This window comes from Pleurodeles waltl, chromosome 3_1 (assembly GCF_031143425.1).
Source record: "Pleurodeles waltl isolate 20211129_DDA chromosome 3_1, aPleWal1.hap1.20221129, whole genome shotgun sequence".
NCBI lineage: Eukaryota > Metazoa > Chordata > Amphibia > Caudata > Salamandridae > Pleurodeles > Pleurodeles waltl.
In genome coordinates this window covers 998,437,745-998,453,605 of record NC_090440.1, presented here as the reverse complement: position 1 = coordinate 998,453,605, position 15,861 = coordinate 998,437,745, and the positions used below count along the sequence as shown (strand labels likewise).

General features: G+C 46.8%; 1 protein-coding gene across 13 annotated transcripts in view; it reads left to right on the top strand.

Moving 5' to 3' along the window:
* Window positions 1-8,563, top strand: part of BAZ2B (bromodomain adjacent to zinc finger domain 2B) — a 1,256,112-nt gene extending 1,247,549 nt beyond the window's left edge. For all 13 annotated transcript variants that reach the window (XM_069224189.1, XM_069224194.1, XM_069224193.1 and 10 more), the window contains one exon: window positions 6,994-8,563. In XM_069224189.1, the coding sequence (XP_069080290.1) occupies window positions 6,994-7,147 (154 nt within the window). In that variant the 3' untranslated portion in view covers window positions 7,148-8,563. The remainder of the gene's footprint in view (window positions 1-6,993) is intronic.
* The last annotated feature ends 7,298 nt before the right edge of the window (window positions 8,564-15,861 follow it).

Below are 15,861 nucleotides of genomic sequence, written 5' to 3'. Positions count from 1 at the left end.
TCGGGCCTATCCTCCGGAGAAGCAAATTCCAGGATATTCAGGTTTTAATACCGATATGCCGGCCTCTATCCTGGATTTCGGTGAGACAGACTCTGGGGCTGTTGGGACTCATGGCTTCCTGCATCCTGTTAGTGAAACATGCCAGATAGCATATGAGGGCTCTGCAATGGGACCTGAAGTTTAATTGGGCTCAGCATCAGGGAAATCTTACCGACACAGTTCAGATCTCAGAGGGAACTGCAGAAGACCTGCAGTGGTGGTTAGTGAACTGCAATTGGGTCAAAGGCAGACTCCTCTCCCTTCCCCAACCAGATCTCACAGTAGTGGCAGATGCGTCACTTCTGGAATGGGACGGAGATCTGGGAGAGGTGAAGATCAGGGGCCTCTGGTCTCCGACTGAGTCTGGGCTCCATATCAGCTTATTGGAGCTCCAGGCGATCCAGCTAGCATATAAAGCATTTCTTCCTGTTGTGAAAGGGAAGTTAGTGCACGGACAACACTACCGCAATGTGGTACCGCAACAAGCAAGGTGGTTAGGGGTCAAGGACCCTTTGTCAAGAGACTCTGCGTCTCTTGAAATGGCTGGAACAGCAGGGCATAACCCTGGTGGTTCTACACCTTGCAGGTTCTCTGAACGCCAGGGCGGACAAATTCAGCTGACGATGCCTTTGCAGATCACAAATGGTATCTCCATCCAGAGGTGGCGCAAGGACTCTTTTAGCAGTGGGGAGAGTCTTGGTTAGATCTGTTCGCCTCCGCAGAGAACACGCAATGTTCGCAGTATTGTGCGTTGGCGTTTGCAAGGTGGCAATTGCTCAGCGCTGCATTTTGTCTCAAGTGTAATTCAGGCCTCCTGTACGCTTTTCTGTCCATACCACTCCAGACTAGAGTTCCCAAGATCAAGAACGACCGGGCCCAAGTCATCTTAATGGCTCTGGATTGGGCACGGAGAGTCTTGTATCCCGAGCTACTCAAAATGAGCATCAATCCTCCAATCAGGCTGCCCCTTCGAGAGGATCTTCTCTCGCAGCAGCAGGGGAGGGTTCTCCACCCAAACCTGTTAACTCTGTGCCTTCATGCGTGGAGATTGAGCAGCAGCAGTTAATGGCTTTTGACCTTCCTCACAAAGTCTGTAAAGTTATTTTGGCAGCCAGGTGTCTCTCCAGTAAAAAGGTATATGCCTGCCATTGGAAAACGCTTTGTATATTATTGTACTCTTTCTGCTTCTCTTTCGGATATCCTTCTCTTCATACTTTCCCTTGCCCAGCAGGGTTCTGCCTTGGAGACTCTCAAGGGCTATCTTTCTGCCTTATTGGCATTTCTTTGTCTTCCTGGTTAGCCTTCTCTGTTTAAATTCCCCCTTTGTACATAGATTCCTCAAAGGGCTTGTACATATGTTTCCACCTACGCCCTTGGTTATGCCCCAATGGGGTTTAAATCTGGTCCTCACATTTCTGATGTGCGCTCCTTTCGAGCCTTTGCGCAACTGTCCCCTCTGGCTGCTCACCATCAAGATCGCCTTCTTAGTGGCGATAACATTTGCCAGGAGGGTGAGTGAGATGCAGGCTCTGTCATAAAAGCCACCGTATCTCACTATCTAACCGGACATGGTGTACTCAGAACTCATGCCTCTTTCCTCCCCAAGGTGGTAACCACATTTTATCTGGGTCAGAACATCACCCTGCCCACCTTCTTTGCTCCACTGCATCCCTCTAAGGAAGAGGCTTCATCAACTGGACCCAAAAAGAGCATTGTTGTTCTACCTTGACTGCACTAAAGAATTCTGGGTGAATGACCAACTCTTTGTTAGTTACATTGGAGCAAAGAAGGGTCGGGAGTGCAGAAGCGAACCATTTCACGCTGAGTCATTCTCTGCATCAAGATCTACTACACTTGGCAAGGAAGCAGCCGCTTGAGGGCTCATTCTGCTAGGGGCAAGGCTGCTACCACTGCGTTAGCGCGGGTGTTCTAGCCCTGGAGATTTGTCAGGCGGCAACGTGGGCATCTTTGCACATGTTTGCAAAGCATTACTGCCTGGCCAGTCAGGTATGGAGAGACAGCCACTTTGCCCGTTCAGTCCTACAGGACTTTTTAGTGTAAGTAGAGGTACCCAGAGGTTATGGCTTGGGTATCTAGTCAAAGGTAAGGAATGTGCAGCTAGATGTCTATCAGATGAACAAGTTTCTTACCTTTGGTAACGCATTATCTGGTAGAGACTATCGAGCTTCAGATTCCTTACACCCACCCATGCCTCCCCGCCCTGCGGATATGTCTAGTAGGGTTAGGGTTTATCCTTTCTCAGGGCCCTAGTTTTGCACAGACAAAATGTTAGTTCTATTCATGACTCTGTGCTTCTCGCATGGAAGTTTTGTGGATAAAAGAACTGACGTATATGCGCCAGGGTGGTGCCTTTAAAGGCAACTGTGACGTCGCAGACTGCTCCAACGATGCTAACAAAGCCACGCGGAGGCGAATGACGCACGAGTATTCGAGCGACACCACAAGACGGTGCGCTCAGGGTATTGCTCAGCAAACAATTCCGTATTCAATGTTAAGGAATCTGCATCTAGAGTCTCTACCAGATAATACGTTACCGAAGGTAAGTAACTTGTTCATCAGATTAACAAGTTACTTACCTTCAGTGACTCCTTATCTGGTAGAGACTCTATTCGTAGATTCCTTACCGACCCACCCATCCTCCCTGCTTTGCAAATGGATTTCTAGGAACAGGGCTTTCCCCTTTCAGGGCCCTAGTTTTCCAAACCAGTGGTCAATGTTCTTCATGGCTCCGCATTCCTGGTGTGGAAAGTCGCGAAATAAAATTGACGTTAGCACGTTGGGATGGTGCTTATATAGGCACTGCAGACGTCACTGCTGGTGTAGACGATGCCACACAGAGTGCAATATGTCACCTACCCGCCTCAGGGGTACTGCGTATGAAAATGTCTTTATGCAGACTGACGTCTAGGAATAATTCTAAGGTCACAAATTTGCAGCTACACAGTGTCTGTACCAGACAAAGTGTTACCAAAGAAAAGTAACTTGCTCTTCTGCAAGACTCAGCCCACTCCCTCTTCCCGGGCTCAGAGGACCATTGCAGATGTGAGTAGTTCTGGAGAGGCATAAAGTCCTGCCACCCAGCCCCGTCATAAAAAATACCCCCTCACGCCTTACTTATTCGTCCTCAACAATACCCTCCCCCAACCCTAATTAAAAAAAATCATACATGGCGTCCTGCTACCCTCCCACTCAACCCTTAGTATTAACCCACCTAAATATATTAAAAATGTATACCTGCCACCAGTGCTTAATTTGTAAAAATGAATAAATAATTAAATAACAAAATAAAGAGTAAATGCCCAGGACCCTTCTCTTGAGGGCCCTGCAGTTTACACCACCCATTGCCCCCAGCAGCACTGCCAGTGACAGTACCTACATAACTAATAACCATCTAACTTCTACAGGTGTAACAAATCTGATTACTTCAGGCCACCTAAAGCTATAAAAATGAAAATGGCGGTGGTAGCAGATATTTATTTTTAATGTATATTAAATTATTAAATACTGTCTGGTCATATTAAAATTTGATTGCTCCACCATGTGGGACACTGTCAGCCTGTCTTGAAAAGAGTGCCAGTGACGAACACGTAAGCCACCGGCTTAAATTAAGTGCTCGCTGTCACCTACCCCAGAGACCTGTGCTTGTTTCTTCCATCTCAACAACAATTCTGCACTTTTCGCTATCTCGCACAAACAGAGATCTGGTGCCTTTCAGACACCGGTTCTCTTAGAGCCGCTTGTCATTTCACTTTGTTGTCCCCTGTTGACACAGGTCTGCAGACCCCCAATCTATGACACAGGAGACGGTGATCGGCAATGGAAGGGTGCACCCCACTGCCCTCCCTCCCGCGGGCCATGTAGACCCCGAGAGAGGCAAGTGAAAGCTGGGTTATAACTCCCGCACTTGTCACACTACAGAGCCGTTCTTCCTGACAATTTACCAATCACATTATGCGTTGCATTGTATCCACCCGCATGCATGAATCAGACTTAGACACATTTTTCTAGAGTGGATAATATCTGGCCGCTTTATTAGTGTGGACAAGCATGACTGCCCAGCGATGTGAAACATATGGGCCTGAGGCCGCCTCACTGGTAATAACACTTTTACTCATTACAGTACGGTATTCATATTATTCATTTGATACATCACATTTTCTTTTCAATTATTACAGTGAGTGAATGGAGGGCCTTCAAGTCCTGGCCTCCGTTTTTCCTTGCCTCCTTTTGGCCTTCACATATTGGCAGTCCCACCTTTGATTTTGGAGGGGCTGACTCCATTATGGTTTGTTTTACCATGTTTGCGTTGTTTCAGGGGGTAGCTTCCAGTTTTTTGTACTAGGCCCAACTAGCTACCTGGCGTATCTTATGCTCTGCCATCCGACGTGGCGGGTCTGGGCTGCGAGTGCCGTGTTCTGCTTACTCCCCTTGCTTGGCCACCTTACACCCTGCCGTTAAGGCATCCCCAGGAGTGTGGTTTTGCTCGCACACCCCCTTACTGGGTGTGTCTTCCAATCGCTTTTTAGGTAAAACCTTGTTACATTTCGCCACGCAGACAGAGAGGCTCACGTCTCCTGGCTGCTCCCCTGCTGCTTATCTTATATATTATTTTTTTTTTTTTAGTAATCCATTGCTGTTGACAGGTTGGACCAGAAGATGCCCATCCCTTCTACTGACAAATGAACGCCGTCGGGTGCGTAAAGCTCCGGTCGCCTAGGGTGGATCAACCCATGGCGGATGCTTTCCAGCCCATTGAATTTACAGTATTTGGCGACGGCAATGTTTAGGTTCCTCCTGGAGTTATCTATTGCTCTGTCTGAGGTTGCCCCACGCCATGTGATTCTGGGGATTATTTCTGACCATATAACGGTAGTTTTGCCAAACAGCCTAGTGAAACTCCAAAGCGCTTCCCTGATGTTGTTCAGGAGTACCTTTCTACCTAGTGTTGTTAAATCGTTCCCGCCCAGGTGTATGATGATGGTGTCTGGTTGGCTTTGGGTATTTTTTGCTTTGCATTGCATTGTCACTTGTAGTTGAGCCCATTTCATCCCTGGGACTCCCCACCATCTGATACCGACTGCTGGTCTGTCTCTTGTGCTGGGTTTCTTGTTTTGTTTCCACCATGCTTCTAGCCTGGATACGAATGAGTGGCCTATGATCCATACGAGCTTGGTGGGCGTACCTGCCACTGAAATGATAAGATACCATTATAGTAAATTTGGGCGAACGTATCCTTTATAAGCTTTGGAACGCCAACTGCTTTGACTGCGTCTGCATCTAGTCCCAGACTGGCGTCTGTGGTGGCTGCCCCAATGCGAAAGGAATGAGCACTAATTTCTGATGGGCGCAAGCCCCCCTTCCCTATGGCTTTCCGCATAACTGCTGTGAATTGGTATTTGCTCAGGTTGTCCCCGTTGGTAGGCTTGAAAAGGGGACCGGGTCCCGTAGGGCGTACTTCTACAAAATCTCTTATGCTGCACACTGGGCAGTACCTTGCTTGCTTAATGCATTTTAGTACAATGTTGGTGCCCTTGCCCTGCTGGTCCGTCTTGGATCGTCTTAGTGTGAGGCGCACCCCGTCCGGTTCTAGCCGGCAGTCCTCCATTTGAAGGGAGACGCTGCCCCCTGTGTTCTTGGCTGTTGCGACTATCTCACTCACTCTGAAGGCCCCAAAGAAGGCTGTGATGAAAGCTGCGCGAAACAGTACCAGCTCGTACTGATCAACCGTGATCATTTGCAGTGTATCTATTATCTGGGTCAGTTTTCTGAAATCTATGGGGTGTCTGGTATCTTTTTTTGGGGCCCTCGATGCGTCTCCACCCTTTCATTGCGGTCTTGATGTAGTGGGAGGCCGTGGGGTCCGTTCCCATTTGTAATTTTGAATAGTGTGCCACTGCCGCCAAGTGTGCTTGGGCCCAGGATTTAGATTTTCCCTGCTTGAATGCCCACAGAATGAATTGTTCTGCTGCAGCTCGGGTTGCGGCTGGGTCTTTTAGTGACTCAAGCCCCCCAATATCCATGAGTGTTTTGGCGTGTTTGGCGTATCTGCGTTGTGTCTCAGTTGTGAACGCGTTCTGAATTAAAAAGGACAGGTCTGGTCTGCCAGGTCCCACGGATCTGGAGGGGGAAGGGGGTCATCTTGCTGTTTGCTTCTGGTGCGAGCTTCCTGAATCTGTTCATCTGGAAACGAGAAAGGGCATCCGCCTGTGAGTTCTTCGTGCCCTGTACGTGTCTGGCCCTGATGTCCAGATTGCTCTTTAGTTGTATGAGGACCAGTCGCCTTAGAAGCCTCAATGTGTTGGGGCATGACGCCGATCCTCTGTTGATGGCCATGACTACCCCATGGTTGTCAGACCACAAGGTTATTTTTAGGTCCTTCAGCCGTGCTGTCCAGATCGACAAGGCCACAACGATGGGGAATAATTCTAGGAATGTAATGTTTTTGGTGATCCCTGACATGTGCCATTCTGGCGGCCATTTGCCTGTGCACCAATCCTGGCCTAAAATGGCCCCACTTTTGGCCTTCACATATTGACCGTTTACCATGATTTTCACCTTGCTCTCTGGACTATGGGCCGACAAGCGCAGAGCAGTTACCTGAAACAGTCGGAAACAACTTTTGTTTTCCAATGGTGTTTCGCCACAGCAGTCAATAACCGGATTTCAATCATGATAAAAGTTTCTAATGGAAGTCATATATAACAAAAGCCTAGTGATTTCTGAGGAACTTATTTACTGTTTGTCAAAAATAGCTAAATGAAAGCACCGTGAGTTATACATTGGGATTAGGGTACCAAAGGGCAGTGTCGGTCGTTTTTCTGTTTTTGCCTTCCACTAAATTATACACGAGTGTTGTATAGTAAACATAAAGTGTTTTTCTGTCTTGCAAATGGCTAATATTGCATTAATGTTTTAATTTCTCGTTTCTTTCAGGTACACTAGTTTCGAAGCTTTTGCTTTAGATATAAGACTTGTTTTCGACAACTGTGAAACATTTAATGAAGATGATTCTGAAATCGGGAGGGCTGGCCATAACATGAGAATGTATTTCGAAAACAAATGGACTGAAATGTTCAAAGTGAGCTGAAATTTTCAAACGTTTGAGGACAGTGAAACCAGCAAGACGAGCTGTTTTGTACACGAATGCAAGGCACTCTTACAAATGACTCGTTGATTGTTTTTTCAAGAAAACAATTTCGCAAAAGAGGGACTTCGCTCCTCCACAGACCACAGCCTCTGATTATCGGATTGGGTCTTTTGACAACTCATTAGGTAGAACAGGGATGCGCACCCAGATCGTTTCAGACAAAAGGGGTGTTCTAGTGCAATAGCAATTAAAAAATCCAAACGCACTGAATAGTTAAAGTACCGGAGCTCTAATGGGAAATGCTACTTCTTTTCCCTCTCAATAAAATATCTATTTTTCATTTTTTTACTTTGTAGTTTATTTTTTAGTGAATGTATTTAATTTTATGAATTATTTATTAATAAACATACAGAGTCTTCGTTTTCTGTGAAAAGGAAGAATAGAAAAATTGCTTTAATTCTTTAAACTACAAGGAATGTTTTAAAAAAATAAAACAAAGCCAAGTAAAACTGTTTACACTGAAGAAACTTTACTGTAGAGTTACATTTACACACATATGTAGATATATGTCCGTGTATATGTATATATGTCTGTGTGTATATATTCATGTATGAATATGTGCGTTTGTGTGTACATAGAAAATACGCATATATATATATACAAACACACACACATTTGGTGTATTTCAAGATGGTAATGAAGAAAATTATACATATGTACATACTGTCCATTTTTGTTTATATAAAGTCTTGTTTTTAAATATGTATGATGTGTACATATTGTTTGCAGACATTACTATTGTTTAAGCCTTAGAGAGATTGTAGCATTTTATTTGGTATTAAAGTGATTCTCAAAACATCGCTGTACATTAAATATACTCTACCAACACTGTGGAGTTTCCTTAATCTTAGTAGTGCCTGCCTTTAAAACAGGGTGTTGGGGATATTAGTTTTCCATCTTTTTTCTATTTTGTTATGTGATTTTGAGACACCATGACCTCAATTTCGAGTGTAATCATTTGTATCCATGCAAAATAAAACTGTAACAATTTAGTACTCGCACAGTATTGTTTTCAGGGAAACATTTCTCTGCTTTGTTTGGCTACCAAAATAATAGTAGAGCAACATAAAGCCATTTGTAACCACTGTGTTTTACCTACCATGTGTCTTGGAGGCTTTTTGGAGGCAAAGATCTCGATGTGAGCATATCCAAAGTTGTTTTATTTAAAATTCTGTACACAGTAGCATTCTTTATTTTTCCCTTTGGGAGAGTTTTTCATTAGTATATGTGGCACGAGTACAATAAAAGACTGTTTTCCAAAGAAGTTGTATTAAAATTCTTAATATTTATCATTATTTTTTTTAACCAAAATCTGTGATAAAAAATGTTCATTACATTAAAAATTCCAAACCTCAATTGACTCTATGCCCTGATATAATTTAGTTATACATAAAATTAATTGCATGATTTTTTTGTTTGCTTATAATTTCAAAGAGATGTCAATTCGTGCCTCTATAAGTAAGGTTGAAATAAATCTACATAGACAAAAAAGTGTTATTACTTTACGATACGGGTACCCCACTCTGCCACCCCGTGTCTAATCTGCACTAATCTTTGAATTAAAAAGAAACTGCCTGAGACTCACTTAGACAATCCCAAGTTTGGTCATATTGATAAGTAGGGTGAAACTTATAATAGGACAGTGACGGCCAGTAGTTTTTCCAGGGAGTGGGGTGGGGCAGCCACACACGTACACATACACACACCTGTGCGTTCGCACACATGCCTGTAAACACACAGCCATTCACAAATACACATACATACACACATGCACCAAACATAAAATACAATAAATAAAACGTACCTTCTCAGTAGAGGGGAAGGCCTTGGAGGTTTCAGGAGTTTTGTCACAGAGTGGGGTGGGGCCTTGTAGAAAAAAGCCCTCTTTCTTGGCATGGTTACCCCCATTTTCTGCCTGTTGTCAGTGTGTTTGACTGTGTCCACTGGGATCCTGATAACCATGACCCCAGTGATTATGCTCTCTCCCTTCTAGCTTGGTAACTGTACCTTTTTCTTCCCACAATTGGCATACCGGTCTGCTCATGTGAGTCCCTAGTATATGGTGCCTAAGTACCCAGGGCGTTGGGGCTCCAGGGGATCCCTTTGGGCTGCAGCAGTTATTATGCCACCCATAGGGAGCCCATGCAAAGGGTTCTGCAGGCCTGCCATTGCAGTCTGCATGAAACATGTGCATGCACTAGTTTTCACTACAGGCCACTGCACCAGGTCAGTAAGGCACCCCTATGGTAGGCCCTCTTAGCCCAGAGGGCAGGGTGCAGGTACCTGTGTGTGAGGGCACCCAGGCATTAGCAGAGGTGCCCCCACAAACTCCAGATCAATTTTCCTGTACTTCGTGAGTGCGGGGACGCCATTTTACACATGTACTGGACATAGGTCACTACCTATGTCCAGCTACATAATGGTAACTCTGAACCTGGGCATGTTTGGTATCAAACATGTCGGAATCATACCCAAAATACTGTTGCAAGTATTGGAAGTATGATTCCATGCACTCTGGGGGCTCCTTAGAGGATCCCCAGCATTGCTACCACCAGCAGAACAAAGGATTTCCTTTGGGATAGGGTGGTAACACCCTCTCCCTTTGGAAATAGGTGTGACTGGCTTGGGAGGGGCAGCCTCCCCAAGCCATTGGTGTGCTTTGAAGGGCACATTTGGTGCTCTCCGTGGATAAACCAGTCCACACCGGTTCAGGAACCCCCAGTCCCTGCTCTGGATGTGAAAGTGGACAATGGAAAGGGGGCTGACCACTCCCCTGTCCATCACCACCCCAGGGATGGTGCTCAGAGCTCTTCCAGAGGGTCCCTGGGTTCTGCCATCTTATTTTCAAGGTTGGCAGGGAACTCTGGGAGCATCTGAGTGGCCAGGCCAGGCAGGTGACGTCAGAGCCCCCTCCTGATAGGTGCTTACAAGGTTAGGTGACCAGTCCCCCTTTCAGGGCTATTTAGGGTCTCTCTCTTGGGTGGGTCCACAGATTCGGCTTGCAAGACTCCACAGGAGTCTTCTGCAACCTCCAGGTAGGAAAATGGCTCCCTGTTGCAGTTACCCCCACTTTATGCCTGATACTGATGCTGACTTGACTGAGAAGTGTGCTGGGACCCTGCTAACCAGGCCCCAGCACCAGTGTTCTTTCACTTAAAATGTACCATTGTTTCCACAATTGGCACACCCCTGGCACACAAATAAGTTTCTTGTAAAAGGTACCAGTGGTACCAAGGGCCCTGTGACCAGGGAAGGTCTCTAAGGGTTGCAGCATGTGTTGTGCCACCCTTAAGGACCCCTCACCTAACACATGCCCACTGCCATTGCAGATTGTATGTGTTGGTGGGGAGAAAAAGGCAAAGTCGACATGGCATCCCCCTCAGGGTGCCATGCACACATAAAACTGCCTGTGGCATAGGTATGTCACCCCTCTAGCAGGCCTTTCAGCCCTAAGGCAGGGTGCACTATACCACAGGTGAGAACATAGCTGCACGAGCAATATGCCCCACCGTGTCCAAGTCCATTCTTAGACATTGTAAGTACAGTGTGGCCATGTTAAGTATATGGTCTGGGAGTTTGTCAAAAAACGAACTCCACAGCTCCATAATGGCTACACTGAATACTGGGAAGTTTGGTATCAAACTTCTCCGAACAATAAACCCACACTGATGCCAGTGTTGGATTTATTTAAAAAAATGCACACAGAGGGCATCTTAGAGATGCCCCCTGTATTTTACCCAATCCTTCAGTGCAGGACTGACTGGTCTGTGCCAGCCTGCTGCTGAGAGACGAGTTTCTGATCCCCTGCGGCAAGAGCCTTTGTGCTCTCCGAGGACAGAAACACCTCCCCCCTGCAGGCACTGTAACACCTAGCAGTGAGCCTCAAAGGCTCAGGCTTCGTGTTACAATGCCCCAGGGCACTCCAGCTGGTGGAGATGCCCGCCCCCTGGACACAGCCCTCACTTTTGGCGGCAAGTCCAGGGAAGATAATGAGAAAAACAAGGAGGAGTCAGCCACCAGTCAGGACAGCCCCTGAGGTGACCCCTGCCTTTAGAAATCCTCCTTGGTTTTGGAGGATTCCCCCAATAGGATTAGGGATGTGCCCCCCTCCCCACAGGGAGGAGGCACAAAGAGGGTGTAACCACCCTCAAGGACAGTAGCCAAACACACCCCTAAATTCAGTATTTAGGGGCTCCCCAGAACCCAGGAAATCAGATTCCTGCAACCTGAAGAAAGGACTGCTGACCTACAATCCTGCAGAGAAGGAGGAAGACGACAACTTCTTTTGCCCCAGCCCTACCGGCCTGTCTCCAACTTCGAAAACCTGCTCCAGCGATGCATCCGACAGGGACCAGCTACCTCTGAAGCCTCAGAGGACTGCCCTGGACTACAGGACCAAGAAACTCTTGTGAACTGCAGCCCTGTTCAAAGCCAGCTACTTCTTTGCAACAAAGAAGCAACTTCCAAGGACTTCACGTTTCCCGCCGGAAGCGTGAGACTCTACACTCTGCACCTGAGGCCCCCAGCTCGACCTGCAGAAAACCAACACCTCAGGGAGGACTCCCCGGCGACTGAGAGCCTGTGAGTAACCAGAGACGAGCCCCCACAGCGACGCCTGCAGAGAGAATCCAGAGGCTTCCCGTGACCGCGACTGCCTGTAACAAGGGACCTGACACCTGGAACCAGCACCGCGCCCGCAGCCCCCAGGACCTGAAGGAACAAAACTTCGACGCAGGAGTGACCCCCTGGCGACCCCATGCCTTGCCCAGATGGTGCCTGCCTGCACCGCTAGAGTGACCCCCGGGTCCCTCCAGTGAAACCTATACAAAACCTGATGCCTACTTTGCACACTGCACCCGGCCGCGCCTGTGCCTCTGAGGGTGTGTCTTGTGTGCCTACTTGTATCCCCCCCAGTGCTCTACAAATCCCCCCTGGTCTGCCCCCGAGGACGCAGGTACTTACCTGCTGGCAGACTGGAACCGGAGCACGCCTGTTCTCCATAGGCGCCTATGTGTTTTGAGCACCTCTTTGACCTCTGCACCTGACCGGCCCTGAGCTGCTGGTGTGGTAACTTTGGGGTTGCCTTGAACCCCCAACGGTGGGCTGCCTATGCCCCTGGACTGAGACTTGTAAGTGTTTTACTTACCTCCTAATATAACCTTTACTTTCCTCCCTTAGGAACTGTTGATTTTTGCAGTGTTCACTTTGAAAATAGCTTATTGCCATTTTTACAAAGACTGCACATGATATTGTTTTCATTCAAAGTTCCTAAAGTTAAAGTATCTAAGTGAAGTGCCTTACATTTAAAGTGTTTACTGTAAATCTTGAACCTGTGGTTCTTAAAAGAAACTAAGAAAATATATTTTTCAATATAAAAACCTATTGGCCTGGAGTAAGTCTTTGAGTGTGTGTTCATCATTTATTGCCTGTGTATGTACAAAAAATGCTTAACACTACCCTCTGATGAGCCTACTGCTCGACCACACTACCAAACAATAGAGCATTAGAATTATCTACTTTTGCCACTGTCTTACCTCTAATGGGAACCCTCGGACTCTGTGCACACTATTTCTTACTTTGAAATAGTATATACAGAGCCAACTTCCTACACTCCACTTTGACTTCTGGCCACTGGAACTGCGACTGGACCCTCCAGGAACCGACAACACTGCAATCAACAAAGAAAACTCTTCTGCAACTTTGTTTCCACAGCTGCTGCCAGATTTGAAACATTTCCCAGGGTGGGCATCCTCAGAAGCTCTTCAGCCTGCACAAAAAGAAGAAGGAATCTCCACTGGAGTGAAGGAGTCATTCCCCCTGCATCCGTAGGCACCTGCTGCAATGACGACCAGCTGCGTGGATCTCTTCTTATCCTGAGCTGCGTGAATCCTTTATCACGGGTGGTGGTCCGGAGTAGTCCTCTTGCTCCTCTCTGCCAGCTGTCCAACTTTGGTGGAGGTAAGTCCTTGCCTTCCCAAGCAGGACAGTACCTACGTGCACTGCATCTCTTGCATCTGCCAAGGTTAGTTTGCTTCTCCTCCAAGGGATCTTCAGGCGACGTGTAACTCCTACCCCCAGCACTCCTTCTTGCGACGCTCAGCCCTCAGCACTCCTTCCTGCGACGCTCAGCCCTCTGCTTGGTTCTGCTGCGGCATAGGATCCCTTTTTGTAGTTCTGCGTGGGCTCCTTATGCAACTTCTGTGTCTCTGTCCTGTGGGACTCCTGTGGGTGCTGCCTCTGCTCCTGTAGACTCTCTGCGACGCTGAGGGTCCCCTGCGACTCCCCCTCCTGGGTTGAGTCCTCTTGGACCTTCCTGGTCCCCCGGCAAGACCACTTTTCCACTAACCGCGAGTATGCCTTTGCCAAGGCTCGTTGGTGGAATTCCTGCACCAACACCCGTCTGCAATCTTCACTCCAGCTTGGGACATATTCTGCATCCATCAGGAGCTCTTCTCCGACTCCAGGGCTGCAGTGCTGACCTGTTCTTCCTGACCATCAACCAACTCCTCCGAGTACAGCTGAGTGGGTAGTAGCTCCTACTCCTCCTGAACTCCACTGTGACTATGCTGGTTTCTTGCAGTCTTGTCTGGGTGTCTTCTTTTTCTTTTTTCCTCCGTTTGGGTGGTTTGGGGAAAATCCAGTTATTTAATTCTGCTTTCCTGGTTGCTGAGGGGTGTTGTGCTACTTACCTCTGTGGTTTTCTAATGCCCCCAGCTCCCCTCTAAACATTCCACATACCTAGGTGGGGGGTCCTGTGTTCACATTCCATTTTTTTAGTGTGTGGTTTGGCCTCCTCCTAGGATCACTATTGGTTATTGCTATTTGCACTCTTTTCTAACCATTTCTATGCCTATTTCTGATTGCTAGTGTATATATTTAGTGTATTACTTGCCTCCTATTGGAGGGTTACCCTTTTAGTATTTTGTGGCATTGTGTTCCAAAAATAAAGTACCTTTATTTTTGTACAACTAAGTGTTTTCTTTCATCTGTGTAAGTGCTGTGAGACTACAGTGGTATTGCATGAGCTTTGTCTCCTAGATGAGCCTTGGCTGCTCATCCACAGCTACCTCTACAGAGCCTGGCTTCTAGACACTGCCTACACTTTACAAGTGGGGATACCTGGCATAAGGTGTAAGTACCTTAGTTACCCACCACACACCAGGCCAGCTTCCTACAGGCAGTGAGATTGCTGACCCCACCCCACTCTGTGATGAGTTGTCACTGATTGAAACTCAGCCCTGGGCACTTCAGGGTTTAAAACTGAAGCGCTCAGCTCCGATGCAATCAGTGACGCTCCCCCTTGTCACAGAGGAGTAACTTGATGCACTTTTGCTAGGCTGATTTCAAGCCCCAAGGCTGGCTGTGAAATCCTCAGACCGGCAAAGTTCAGCTCAGTCAGCCAGCAGCCTGCGCATTTAGCACATGACTAGCTCCTGGCTGCCTGACCTGAACAAGAAGTGTGCCTGTCAGGCTGACCTTTGTTCAGCTCGACAGACACTCTTTTTGCTGTGATAAAGGTGCGGGGTCGTGGCCCCTTAGCTCATATGGATGGGCCACAGCTGTAATGAGGACACCCCAAAAAAGTGGTGTGAAAGATTACAAAACAAATTACCTTAGTAAATATTCTTTGCACAAAATTCAAAACAAATTAATGGCAATCCACCATATTTGGAGGGCAAATTGCACTCTGTCTCATTCACTACCCGAAAAGATAGCTGTCCAGTACCCATACCTGAGTTATGAATGCCAGTTGTTACTTCACAGGACTTTACATCAGGAGTAACTTTACATCGCATGTTATTGCATTGGCAGTGCCTTTACTTCTCAGGTTAGTTTGTAAGTATTTTTTCTGATCCAGCATTTTCTATAATGAGACTCACTTCTGATCAGTGAAAATAGTCCTGAGCTACTATTGACTTTGATCATTGTTACAGTAGCACCGACATCAGAAGATAGACAGCAATAGTGACCACCCAGATATGACACAATATCGAGCCACAAAATTTCAGGCACAATTTCATATCCAGCCTAGTGCTTACATAATATCATGAACGTACTCATACATAGGTAAGTTATGTTTGCAGATTAGCAAGTTTAAATTTCAAGTTTATTTTTATTTATGATCAGGAACTCTCAAAGAGATCCACATACACAGATCAAAATAAATAATCTGATAGAGACTTCTAGTTGCAGATTCCATACCTTAGAATTTCCCCACACGTCAGACTGGATCTATAGATTTTTCTTCAAGCAGTACTCGTGCGGTTAGGTGGCGTCGGTAGACTTTGCGGGCTTTGTTGGAGTCGTGGTTGCCGTGATGATGTCACAGTCATATATAGGTGCCACTCCAGTGTGGTGACATCAGTTCTTTTCTTTCCACACCAGCCTATGCGTAGATGCGGAGAAAAGCTACTCCAGTCATTTTTGGCTAACTGCAACACTTTTGGAGAATCCTTTTTGATGAGATTTTTAATGTGTCGAGGGATGTCCCATAAGACCAGATTCAAGCCCTGCTTCTCCTGTCACCGAATGATGTTGGTGACCGATCCAAACCTCAGGTGTCTCTGATGTCTGGAGCGCGACCATTACCCGAAGTTGTGCTCCAAGTGTCGGGCCATGGACAAGAAAGCCTTGAGGTAGCTGTCCCTAAACCT